Below are 13,310 nucleotides of genomic sequence, written 5' to 3'. Positions count from 1 at the left end.
AACATAATGGTTGACGCACATTTAGTTCGCAGTAAAATCCTGTAGTATTATTCTACCACCTCAGCCCACATGCTTCTCTACCTTCAGATACCTCCAGCTTGTCCAGAAATGCACGTGTACAGCTAGCTGCTCTTAAGGGCGCATTCAATGCTTGATGCGTATTTACAACAGTGGAGTAAAAGTGAGTTACACTCCACACTTGTAGAGGGAGTCCAGGAGCAAACATTATGAGTTCTCACAAATATGATTTCTGTGATTTAAACCAATCAGCCATAACATTAACACCACCAACAGCATTGACCCAGCAAGGCATGGACTCCACAAGACCTCTGAAGGTAGAGAACCAAAACTAACGTCAGCAGCAGATCCTTCTTTAAGTCCTGTAAATTGGGAGGAGGGACCTCCATGAGCATCAGTGAGCCCTGTGTGCCCCTGACCCTGTGGGTACTGACCACTGCATACCTGATGCCTGATGTTTTGGAGATGTTCTGACCCAGACGTCTAGAACATCACAGTCTGGTTCTTGTCCATTTTTCCTGCTTCATCACCTTCAAGAACTGACCGTTCACTCGCTGCCTAATATGTAGCTATATCCACCTCTTGGCAGGAGACACTGTAGACGAACACGGTAGTGGTACTAATGTTATGGCTGGTCGGTGTGATGTGTATCGCTGATTATCCTGCAAATTTGTTGTCATTTTAATATACACACATATATTCACGGTCAGTCTGCTTCAAATTCTGGAACTGAACCCGGGCAGCGGAGCAGTCAGGCAGTCGGACGCTGGTTTTAGTAGAAAACTATGTTTTATTTCTGTTCTTTTTGACTTCAGAGACAAAAAGCTGTGTGTATTAATCAGAGAAAGGTTGGCTTTCGCCTCCGTGTGGCTATTGGATCATTTTTCAGCTTCTTCGGGTCACTACCTCCACTCTCCACTCCGCTGTCCCTCTAAGGTCATGTTAGCACTGCACTAAGCTAATGTTAGCGATCACAGAGTCAGAGGAAAAGGAAAACGATAAGGTAGGATAAGGACACTGTCCGCTCCAGACCGGCGATGTCCAGGCCTGTCTGTGTCCTGATGAACTGACTACAGGGGAGAAATTAGCAAAACGAGACTGTGAAAGGGTCGGCAGCAGATTCTCAATGGTGGTCGTCTTCTTCGGCCGTCGGTCGAGGAAACCTCCTGAGCGCTACACTCGCTTCAGGCCTCGGGCCATGAGGCAGGCGAACACGGTCATCACCATCTTGGGCTTGACCTCCACTAGGTCCTCCGGGAGTGCGTACACCCGAGCGCCGATCTTTCTTGCCATGGAGATTGCGTACCTACAGCCAAACAAGCACAGGCGTCGGTTTGTTAGACTTGGACAGGAAGCTGAGAGACATGCTACACAGTAACCGATCCGTCCGATCTCGGCTTCATAGAGTCTGTTGTGAAGTTAAACAAGCAGTTAGCAGTTAGCGTGTTTCCTAACGGTCAGGACTTTGCAGTTAGCGTGTTTCCTAACGGTCAGGACTTTGCAGTTAGCGTGTTTCCTAACGGTCTGAACTTTGCAGTTATTGTGTTTCTTAACCGTCTGAACTTTGCAGTTATTGTGTTTCTTAACCGTCCAAACTTCGCAGTTAGCGTGTTACTTAATGCTTGGGACTTTGCAGTTATTGTGTTTCTTAACGGTCTGAACTTTGCAGTTATTGTGTTTCTTAACGGTCTGAACTTTGCAGTTAGCGTTTTACTTAATGCTCGGAACTTTGCAGTTAGCGTGTTTCCTAACGGTCTGAACTTTGCAGTTATTGTGTTTCTTAACTTTCTGAACTTCGCAGTTAGCGTTTTACTTAATGCTCGGAACTTTGCAGTTAGCGTGTTTCTTAGCCGCCGGAACTTTGCAGTTAGCATATTTGTTAACAGTTGCGACTTTGCAGTTAGCGTGTTTCTTAGCCGTCTGAACTTTGCAGTTATTGTGTTTCGTAACGCTCGGAACTTTGCAGTTAGCGTATTTGTTAAAAGTTGGGACTTTGGAGTTAGCGCGTTTCAGTTAGAATGTACTTGGTGTTTAGCGCGTTGCTTTGCTGTTGGAATGCCACTAAGGTTACTGCGTTACTTCACTTTTACTTCGTTAGCTCATGGTTAGCACCATCAGTCGGTGGAAGAACAGGAAACGGCTCATTAGGTGCTGTGACTGTTAGCTGATATGTGTACGATATGTGACTCGTGTTTGTTGTCGGGGGATTTTCTGTGACGTACTTGGCGTTGTTGAGTTTTTCTTCATCAGTAAGATCTTCTGCCTTGACCAGATCGTAGCGGATTGAGCCAGGCTGGATGGCATCAATCAGGTCCAGGACCGGCATGCTGCTGCTTATGGACGTATCCTGCAGAACCACAGAACCAGGATCAGGACAACATCTCGTTTAACCTCATTCAGGCATCCTGACACTGATGATGATGAAGCCAGGAAAGATGATCTGTTACCTTAAAACCTGAGATTTTCTTTTTTTCAGCCTGTGTGAGTGTGTCGTTCACCCAGCTGACAATGGTGTCATCGTTGACCTTCTGCCCGTCCCCGAGGTCCTCCAGGATGTTCAAAGTGTACCTGAGGAGCCGAGCAGACCCAGGATTTCAGCGTTTGTACGGTTTTGAAAGAAGGTTCTAAGACGTTTTACATCTTTGACGTGTTTTTAATGTTAATTCAGTTAAATCCTGTTGTTCTCATACCTCCTCATGAGTTGCCAGAGCAGGGCGAGGGTGAGCGTGCGGTTGCCCTCGTTCAGGTCTTGCCCAGCGATGCCCACCAGAGAGAACTTGGCCTCCTTCTTCCCCAGCTCCACTGCGTAGTTACAGTTCTCCAGCTGCAGAGAAAACGTAGCAACATCATGAGATGATCACACTCCACTGTGTGAGGTGTGAACTCATGGCTGTCATCTCACCTTCTTCATGTTGCTGCCCAGTTTAGGATATGGTGGCTTGTTCACTTTGTCCCAGTCTACAGGAACCTTGATCTTCTCGTAGAGCTGGAAGATGATCAGGGCATCAGCCAGGTCCCTGTAACACAAACGCCAATTAGCCTTCACCATTTCCACAAATCAAATCCAATCAAATCAAATTTATTCATATAGCTTTTTTACAACTGGTAGTGTCACAAAGCAGCTTTACACAATCAGTAATTAGTAAAAAGACCCCCTAAGACCCCCAGTGAGCAGCCAATGGCGACAGTGGCAAGGAGAAACTCCCTCAGAGCTGGACTATTTATAACTACTAAAATTATTGATAAAAGTCAATGAACCACCTAAACTGTTCTACTGCTCAGAAGTGCATGATATTCATAATCATAATAGAATTCAACCATTAAACTGCTGGGTTCTTCAGTTTTTGTCCTGGAGGTCTCCAACATGATGGCTATCCTTTGTTGAGTCAGGTGTGTTTGAGCAGGATAGTCGTCAATCGTCCTACAGGACTTCAAAAGAGAGATCTCTTACCCATAGAGGTGGTTGACACGGGGGTTCACACCCAGAGAGTTCATCCAGTTACGGAAGGTACGTTCCTCCCTGGTCTCACCTGAAGAAGAAAAGAAGAGCTGTTGACAGTGGAGGTGAAGGGAAGCAGACGTCTGAAGCTCTAATAAAAGCTCCTCACAGAAAGCTCACAAAGTTCTTCACCTAATGGTGATGAAGACGCTGCCTGATGCCTGAGACTCTGTTCTACCAGAGTTCTGAGTTCAGAAGAGACAGATCTATGGCTTTATGGTTATATGAGGCCCTACAGTGCTGCAACGCCTCAGGTGAGGGTTTCAGAGGGAAGCTCACCCTCAATGGCGCTCCAGTCGATGTCCTGGTTCTCCGGCTTCTTCAGCGCAGGGTATTTGTTGAAAAGATTAGCCACGAAGGCCAAGTTGAGCTTGGGGTTTCCGCGGACCACATCGGCGGGCATGACGAACTGTCTGCAGCCGAGGCGGTCGGCCTGGTCCAGCATGCACTCTGCTCTCTTCAGGTCCTCTTTTTCCTGCAGGAGGTGACGGACAGCAGCCAACATTTATAGACGCAGAGGTGTATAATGACACGACAGCCGTACAACACCGTAACGGAGAGGCCGCGGGGACTTGAATTAGTGGTTAGTTGGCACTAGTTGGCACTGTGGTGAGGTGCGGGCTAATCATGTATAGTGCCTGAGTTCAGGGAAATATGGTGATGGCGCACACAGTCTGGGCCCACTGAGCCCACTAATCCACCTCAATCATATTATTCTGTATTCAAAGAAATTAATGTATATATTTATTATAATAAAAATACAATTAATACATAAAACATGAATTACAATGTATATAATTTAATATATAAATATATATTTACCCTAATATCGTTAAGACTCACCAGGAAGTTGATTTATTTTTATCACTCTCTACACTCACCCTCAGGCCCGACAAGTCAATGGCAATGGGGGGGATGCCCTCCTCATCTCCTTTGGGCGCCACCTGGTTCAGGATGTTGTAGTAGGCCTTGGAGTCCTGGACAAAAAAATTTGAGATGCTGATTAAGACCAAGCTCATTCTTCATCAGTACGGCTCAACTATGTCAACTATGACCAGACTTTTAAGTTTTTTGCTTTTAGCCTTTGAGCTCATTATTTGGAAACAGTTTAGTTTAGTTCCCACAGGGTTATATTTTAGGGTATATAAAATTTATGTTAATTATGACAGAAGTGTTTTAAGAGGGAAGGACTAAAGTGTGGCTCTTCGCAGAGATTTTAAGAAACATTCCCTGACATTACTCTAGAAATGTACTGTATTTACTGTAAATACTGTTTTTATCTATCTAAGTGCTTCACACTTCAGTCCATGGTTATACTGGTAGGTAACAGAGAGTCATACAGGGTCAGAAACCTCATGATCAACTCTATTAGTGATTACTGAACAGTGTGTGATGATCTATTGTGATGGTCATATTTGGGGGTAAGGGGGTAAATGGTGTAATTTGTATATCTGCAGGTGCTTTCATGTGATTGTACCTTAATGTCAGAGCTGAAGTTGTTGATCTTGGAGCAGCCGGCCTCCTCCAGGTGGTAGTTTGCCCATCGCAGGAGCAACTCCTCAGGAGAGAGCTTCATCAGATCCTCCAGATTCTCACCTTCCCTCAGCAAGGCAATGAGAGCTATATACAAAACACACACACACACACACACACACACACACACACTCCATTCTTCAGATCCTAAACGCCTTAAAATTGCTTAACAATCTTGTGCAGTGTAAAAGTACTTGTAGATTAGCATGCTAGCATACATCACCACATGCTATTGTCTAGCTCCCATACAGGAAAAATATATATATTTGCACTTATTTTTAATATTTGTTTATTATTTTAAATACATTTAATTTGAATTCAAAATACATTTTACACACTAATTGTATGTTCTGATATTTTGCCTATATACTAAATATATTTAAAAGAATATTTAATAAAAAAATAAAAACTATAAAGCTTTTCCATATGAAAAGAAAATATATTGAAATGTTTTTTTTATCTATAATTTATTTAAATATATTTAGCAAATATATTTTTACTATGTATATATATATATATATATATATATATATATATATATATATATGTGTGTGTGTGTGTGTGTGTGTGTGTATATATGTGTATATTGAATATATTATGAATATATATATATATATATATATATATATGTATATATATATATATATATATATTTTATTTTTTTTTTGCTTGCTGTATCAAACTATGCATCAACTGAGGCACAACCGCATCATATTGAATCCAATGAAACTTAAATTTGTGTCATAACTCATTAAACCCCTAAAGACAACATAGTTAATGATTTCTAGTCATGTGGCGTATTACTGCATAATTATCTTGAATTATGGGGACTAATCTGGCTTTATCATCCATAACCAGAGCTGATGATCAGAAGGGGCTAGCCTAACAACTGTGTCCTCTCCCTTTACCTTCATTCCTGCTAATCTCGATGTCGGCCAACAGGCCGATTTTGATGATCTGCCACAGCAGGCCAAGAACCAAGTGCTGCCTGCCCTCCTTAAGGTCCTCTGCACCGATGTTCACCACATGGCAGCCAATAGCAGAGGCTGAGTTCAGAGCCAGGTTCAGATTTTCCTAAAGCACATAAAGTGAAAAATATACAATGAGATTAAAATCAGAAATCAATATTGACTTTCTACAAGATTATAGAGGAGCATTGCTGTGAGGATTTGATTGCACTCAGAGATAAGAGAGTGTCAGTGATTTCAAAGTACTGGATGGAGCTCCTCCACCATCATTCCAGAGAACACAGTCCTTCCACTGCTTCACAGCTCCTCAATGCTAGGGGGCTTTATACCCCTCTACTAGCCCACGCCTGGCATTATTAGGCAGCATGGAGCCAATAGTGTCATGATGCTAATCTGCTCCAGATAGTCCTATTCTATTGGCAGTACTTCTTCTCTACAGGGACTAGACAAGCTGTGCAACTCAGTGGTCAGAAGGTCTACACTGTGCATCAACAGATAAACTACAGCCTATTTCTACACCAGTGAGATGGAGCTACAGGTGAGGGGTTTCTAGTAAAGTGGCCAGGGAGTTAATATGCTCCATCAGTTTGCGTTACCTGGATGGTGAAAGGGGTGAGCTTCTTCTTATTGATGGTTCTTTCGTCGATGGTGTCCGGGACAGACAAGTTGATCATTTTACTGCAAAATAAAAAGAAATGACATGCTTATAACCAGCTGTCCATATAAGCTGGTGTTTGTATGTACAGCCTGTCCCAGTGTGTGGTTGTGATACTGTTGGGGTCAATGAGTGTTGGTGTGTGTTGGTGCAGACCAGAGTACGATGCCATCTCCTACAGCTGTGAACAAGTCGTTTGAGCTGGGGTCCATGGGCAGGAGGTGCTTGCAGTCAGAGTCTTTCTCCAAAGCCTTGTTGATCCAGTTCACGAACGCGACCTTCTCCTCCTCTGCATAGATGCATAAATGCCATGCAGAACATTACCACCAGTACATGCCCCATATACCAGCATTATGAGGAACTACATGACCCAACAATGACTGGAGAACATGAACTCATTAACATAAAATATTACTTTTATTTGAATTTGAATTTTACGGTCAGACCACTTTTCTGTAGGTCATTTTTTTAAGCTTAAATATTTACAGTAATCAAAAAGTTTATTTTAAAGTAAACATGTTTTAATTATAATAATTCACTCATAAAAAATAAATAAATAGGAGCTCAGCAGTCTAAAGCACAGGGCTTGCAAGTTCGAATCCCGAGCCATGCCACTTCGCCATCAGCAGCCGGAATCAGAGAGAGCACAATTGGCTGTGCTCTCTCCAGGTAGGTAGATGGCGCTCTCCCCTCCCTCATCACTCTTAAGTGGTGTTGGCCGGCACAGGCATATGTTAGCTGGTGTGGCAGAGCTGGGGATCTGGCGCTTGTGAGGAACATAGCTAGAGCTAGGGGGCGCTACGAACAAGTGGGTACTGGCAGTACCAAATAAAAAAGACAAGCAACCGAAACAATGTGTGTAATACTAAGATTTGGGGAGGAGGTTGGTGAACATGTTTATTACACTAATTAAGCCCAATAGAAAAGGTTTGTGTGCCAAAAATAAATGTTAAATATTCAAATGGGCCATGGGCTAAGGTATCCCCAATAAACAAGGTAATAACTTGTTTTAATTTTAGAAAGATATTTTCTAGCTATGTTTAGATGTTTATAGGCTACGATTAGCTTAGCATAGCCAGAATTATGATCATTTGTTGGTGCTTTTTCTGGAGCTGGCTAGCTAGTTAACTAGCAATCGTCACACAATTAGTGTGCTAGCTATGTCAAGTTATATAGTCCGAGTCTCTGACCGGAGTAGGAGTGCTGTGTTCCAGACTGCTCTGAAGTTCCCGCCACGGCGCAGATCCCTTCCTTCTTATTGATGGCCTTCCGGAAAGTCTTCGCAACCTCCGAGCTCTTCAGCCCATGGAACACCTGGAAGGAGAGCGAACGTGAGCAGGAGACAGACATGAGGCTTAAACTGTGAAGATTCTCTGTGAATTAATCCATATAATGCTGTAGTAGTGTGGTGGCACCTGCCCTTGTTGACCAGTCACCTTTAACTGACCTTAGCGAATTCGTCAAAGGTGATCTTCCCGTCCTTGTTTTCGTCCATGGTTGCACTGAGCTCTTGGATGATTTCTCGGACCCGGTACCCCGGCAGAGGGAGGTTGGCCACCTTAAACAGCGCATTCAGCTCATCTGTGCTGATGTAGCCGTTACAGTCCACATCTGCAGGAAAGACCAGGTCAGATAAACCGTGTATAAATAAGCAGAATCATACAAATGATCCCTGAATGCTTATGAAATTATATATATGAATAATTAATTCATATTTGACCCTAACGAGAGATTGTAGCTCCGCCTCCTCAGTGTATATCACAATACCTACATTTAGAGCGTTATTAATATTCACCCTAATGAGAGACTGTAGCTCCGCCTCCTCAGTGTGTATCACAATACCTACATTTAGAGTGTTATTAATATTCACCCTAATGAGAGACTGTAGCTCCGCCTCCTCAGTGTATATCACAATACCTACATTTAGAGTTATTAATATTCACCCTAATGAGAGACTGTAGCTCCTCCTCCTCAGTGTATATCACAATACCTACATTTAGAGCGTTATTAATATTCACCCTAATGAGAGACTGTAGCTCCGCCTCCTCAGTGTATATCACAATACCTACATTCAGAGCGTTATTAATATTCACCCTAATGAGAGACTGTAGCTCCGCCTCCTCAGTGTGTATCACAATACCTACATTTAGAGTGTTATTAATATTCACCCTAATGAGAGACTGTAGCTCCGCCTCCTCAGTGTATATCACAATACCTACATTTAGAGCGTTATTAATATTCACCCTAATGAGAGACTGTAGCTCCGCCTCCTCAGTGTATATCACAATACCTACATTTAGAGCGTTATTAATATTCACCCTAATGAGAGACTGTAGCTCCTCCTCCTCAGTGTATATCACAATACCTACATTTAGAGCGTTATTAATATTCACCCTAATGAGAGACTGTAGCTCCTCCTCCTCAGTGTATATCACAATACCTAAATTTGTGTTAATGTGTTCATTTGCTTATTAATGTGCTTACCAACTTTGCTGAAGGCCTCCCTCAATTCCTCCATCTCATCGGAAGAAATTGGTCCTGTGCTGGTCATCTTGGCTGATATTTAGTAAGTATGACCTATAATAACAACACATATAACAAAGACATGCAGGCTTTTTTTTTCCATGATCAATGTATTGCCTTCATCTACATATGCATGGCAGTGAAATGGGAGCTGAAACCCCCAGTGAAAAACGCTTTTGCTAGAGCTGCCCCAGTCAGCTGTAAGTGTGCTCATTTGTAAAGTGGACACGTGTAGAATCAACAACAGCTCAGCAGTAAAGCTCTGGGTCATATCAGCTCACCAACCAGACCAAAGAAGATCTTAGACCTTAGACATCCATCACTCATCGTTTCCAGGAGTTCAGTTGTTGTTGGCCAGTTTGTGTAATGTAGCATGCATGCTAACAGCTACGTGCCTCGTCTCCTTTTAAGGAAAACCCCGAACCTTTCACACGCAGACAAAGCAGAACTGAAAGCCTTCTCTTCTCTCATTTAAAGAGACACATTGCATACTCTGTCCTGTTGAGAAACCTCCGTTTGCCCTCTGTTTTGAACAAAACCTCACATTTGTGTAATGGCCATGAGCTAAATGTTCTGTGACAAGATCGTTTTCAGTGATTTTGGATCATTCCTACCGATCCAGTGTTCCTACAGCGGGCTGGTGGTGCTTTCCACTCATGGCGGTTGCGGGGAATTACTCTGTAACTGCGATTTCTCAGAAAAACCACGCTATCTCCAACCCTTTACCTCAGCCTCCCCCCGAGGCCTCCCAGCTCTGCAGTCTTGCGTAATGGAGCTCTAATCATTGAGACACTTGTCAGTTGGGAACCGGTCAGTATTTCGTTCCAGGATTCCATAAACAGGCCCTCCATCACAAAAAGCTCTTCTGAAATCAGGGGAATTAGCCGGGAGGTCGCCTCCCTGCGCTGCAGTAAGCGCCTCTGCTCTTCTGGGAAGGCTTTACACTAGATATCGAGAGAGAACATTGCTGTGAGGAGGATTTGACTGCATTCATCCCTGATAAAAGCATCAGTAATATCAGGCACTGGTGACCTAAAGGTCAGGGTGACTCACACAACTCAAATAACTTTGCAAAAAACATATTAAATAATAAATAATAATAATAATAATAATAATAGTACATTTTAGGGCCCCAGTCACAGTCACAGACCCTTGCATGTGCATCCATACTACACTGTAAGTTTCTGTATTTAGTGTTTTTCTTTAACTTAGCGATACTTTTGTGTACATATATATTTTTTAATTATACATATTCTGTTATTTTCTCTTTTTATATTGATTAATATAATATGTATAATATATTTATAAGATTATGTCGAACTGCGAAGTAGGAATTGTCATCGTACAGTGTAACTGCTTGTTTCTGCTGTGCACATGACTATAAACTCTTGAATCTTGAAACTTGAATTGTCCTAACTTCCTCCCCTATACGGCACCCCTGCCCCAGGGTAATGGATGGAGGTCCACTGTGCCCAATTCAATGCCTGATGACGAGTCCTGGATCAATGACCCTCTGCTACACTGTCTAAAACATCAATAATGATCCCAAATATGTTTAATATTTCATATATTTCATAGGGGCAGTGGTGATCAGCGGTCAGAGCTCCGGGCTATTGATACAAGGGGTTGTGGGTTCGATTCCCGGGCTCGGCAAGCTGCCACTGTTGGGTCCTTGAGCAAGGCCCTTTACCCTCTCTGCTCCCCGGGTGCTGGAGTTGGCTGCCCAGCGCTCTGGGCGTGTGTTAAATGCAAAGAACATATTTCGCTGTGCAGTGACAAATATGTGCACCTTTACCTTTTACCTTTACCGTTTAGATTGAGGACCACTACACCCTCAATAGTAGGACATGAATATCCCCTATTTCACTTCTAGTTAACTGTTAAAGACCTTCTAAACAGGATGGGCTTCCAAATCATCCCAGCAAAGTTCATTTCAGCTCTTCTGGGAGCAAAACTACCATTTGCTCCCGTTTACACCAATCTGTGAACAGTGGAGTAAGACCTTCCTTCTCAAAGGCTCCTGTCCTGCTGGCTCACTGAAGGCCTCAATGGAAACACAGATGTAATTTCAGACACTCTTTTAGTTTGACATGCAAATCTCGCCCATTATGAAGCCACACGGGTGTTTGCGGTCCTTCATAAGTGTTACAATAATAGAAGAAATTTGCATAATCTTGATAAATCTGTGATTACAGGTTGGCCGAATGTCTTTTTCCCCCAACTGATATCCTTTTCCTCATTCCCAACAAGGCCTTCCGACATCAGCTTACCGTTTACATAATGGCCAGGGTTCTCATCTCCCGGGCTTTGCTAATGCTAGTTTAGTCATTTCAGTATGACTGCTGACGCCCACCTCCTCCAGTTCCGCCTGCCTCGTGCTCTCTCTGGCCTTCGCCTCTTTCTTCATGCACCGAAAATGGAAAAGCTAAAGGGTGCGGAAGCCATGACAAGTCCTCTGTAGGTGATAGTTCATCACAGTCGCTGCAACTTCTGAACTTCTGAAGGCCAAAATAACTTGCTTCAGGAGGCCGGCAACTGAGCCAAGGAGCATGATGCTCGGCCTGGTGAGAACCACCGCTTCTGCCAGGAGCTCCAATGCCCAAGGCATGGCACTCGTTTAGCAGCCAGCTCAGAGGACGAGATTAGCTCAGTGAAATGCAACTGTCAGGAGAAGCAAAGCAAGCGAGAGCTTCTGCTGCTGCTGCAGGGCTTAACCGCAACTTCCTGTTCCACTTCAACTGCACAGCAAAGCTTTACTTCTACTCGACACGGCTCGCTCAACCCACGGATGTGTTCGAGTGGTCTACAAGCCTCGGACCGTGGCAAGGCCTGAAGAACGCTAGTCGTGCATTCGAGGTGTGAGGTTATCTGGAACGGCAGGGCAAGCCTTAGATAAGCCCCTCTGCTCTGGACCATCAAGAGGAACCTTCACGCATGCATGAACCTTCTGAACCTTCTCATTCTGAATCTGCAGAATCGTGGAAGAACTCAAAACTCAAAACATCACCACAAGATTTCTCTCACGCTCTAGACTAACGAGGTACAGCAGCCCAGAAGGTGGCCCAGGGCCCACGGTGAGACAAGTATCAACCATGCATCCTCAAACCACCCAACTCCTAACCCGAGCCAAACGTGCTGACCAGCCGGTGGACCAGCAGGTGATCTCCTACCTGTGGAAAACTCTTGTGAGGGTATTCGTTCCTTCTCTCTCTCTCTCTCTCAGTGGATGCCCTGCTCTCTGCTCTAGACAGGGAGTGTGCAGGACTTTCAGTGACAACGGCAAGGGTATTCAAATGAGAGAGGAAGGAAGTGACAACCAGCGCAGCAAAGCCGAAACAGGAACGTAGATCTCGATGGCTTTATAAGGCAATCTGCTAGTCAGATTCTTCTAACTCGGCAAGGTGACGCTTTCAAAATGTCGAGACTTCAAGGTTCTTATTTGTGGACCAAGGTTGACGTTTTGAATAGATCTGGTGTGACTGAACTCATAGCCAGATTACATCACAGGGGAACAGACTGGCCAATGACTTGTGTTTGTCAGCCCACAGCCTCCAGACTTTAGAAATGGTGGTGGTTATGCTGAGGTACTCATCTAGATGCCTCAGTCCGTCTGGCCTATTTCAAAACACCGTTTCTGTAAAACCGCAGATCTATTCTGACCTTTGACCCCAAACATAGACCACCCTAAACCTGCCCAGCTAACATGTCCATGAGGGGCCTGTATGGGTAGCCCAACTAGGGATCAGAAAGTGTTGTCCATGCCCATCTGGGTCAGGAGAGGTTAAACAGATGGGGCTTAGATGTGACCCATGTGGGATTAAGGTGGGCTGTGGTGATGGGGCCTATTTGGGAAGCCCAAATAGAGTCCCAATAATAAAGTATGTAGCCTATGCCCACCTGGAACCCACCTGGAACCCACCTGGAACCCACCTAGCCACCCGTGTGAGCCCTGTATGAGCATCTTGCCCAATGCTAAAGAGGTATAAAGCCCCTCTGGAGGATCTCTGCAGTGATGATGGAGCTCCTTTCAATATGGAGTGGCGGAAATAGTCATCCAACATCAAAAGCTCTTGTGGGGTTGAACGCAATCAAATCATCACACAGCAATGTTCCA

General features: G+C 44.0%; 2 protein-coding genes across 2 annotated transcripts in view; both read right to left on the bottom strand.

Moving 5' to 3' along the window:
• Nucleotides 1-13,310, bottom strand: part of rpl31 (ribosomal protein L31) — a 177,071-nt gene that overhangs the window by 13,243 nt on the left and 150,518 nt on the right. The gene's annotated exons all lie outside the window — the stretch shown is intronic.
• On the bottom strand, nucleotides 789-12,465 carry lcp1 (lymphocyte cytosolic protein 1 (L-plastin)). The gene is made up of 16 exons (XM_072686662.1): nucleotides 12,367-12,465; nucleotides 9,158-9,250; nucleotides 8,121-8,284; nucleotides 7,864-7,987; nucleotides 6,830-6,962; nucleotides 6,615-6,696; nucleotides 5,959-6,124; nucleotides 4,995-5,137; nucleotides 4,399-4,494; nucleotides 3,797-3,992; nucleotides 3,470-3,548; nucleotides 2,921-3,035; nucleotides 2,709-2,842; nucleotides 2,466-2,586; nucleotides 2,241-2,365; nucleotides 789-1,324 (listed from the first exon to the last, which is right to left on the bottom strand). The coding sequence occupies exons 2-16, from the start codon at nucleotides 9,222-9,224 to the stop codon at nucleotides 1,192-1,194; spliced, it is 1,878 nt and encodes a 625-aa protein (XP_072542763.1). The 5' UTR covers nucleotides 9,225-9,250; nucleotides 12,367-12,465; the 3' UTR covers nucleotides 789-1,191.

The sequence above is a fragment of the Salminus brasiliensis genome, chromosome 8, assembly GCF_030463535.1.
Source record: "Salminus brasiliensis chromosome 8, fSalBra1.hap2, whole genome shotgun sequence".
NCBI classification, from domain to species: Eukaryota; Metazoa; Chordata; class Actinopteri; order Characiformes; family Bryconidae; genus Salminus; species Salminus brasiliensis.
This window is presented reverse-complemented; position numbering and strand designations above follow the sequence as displayed.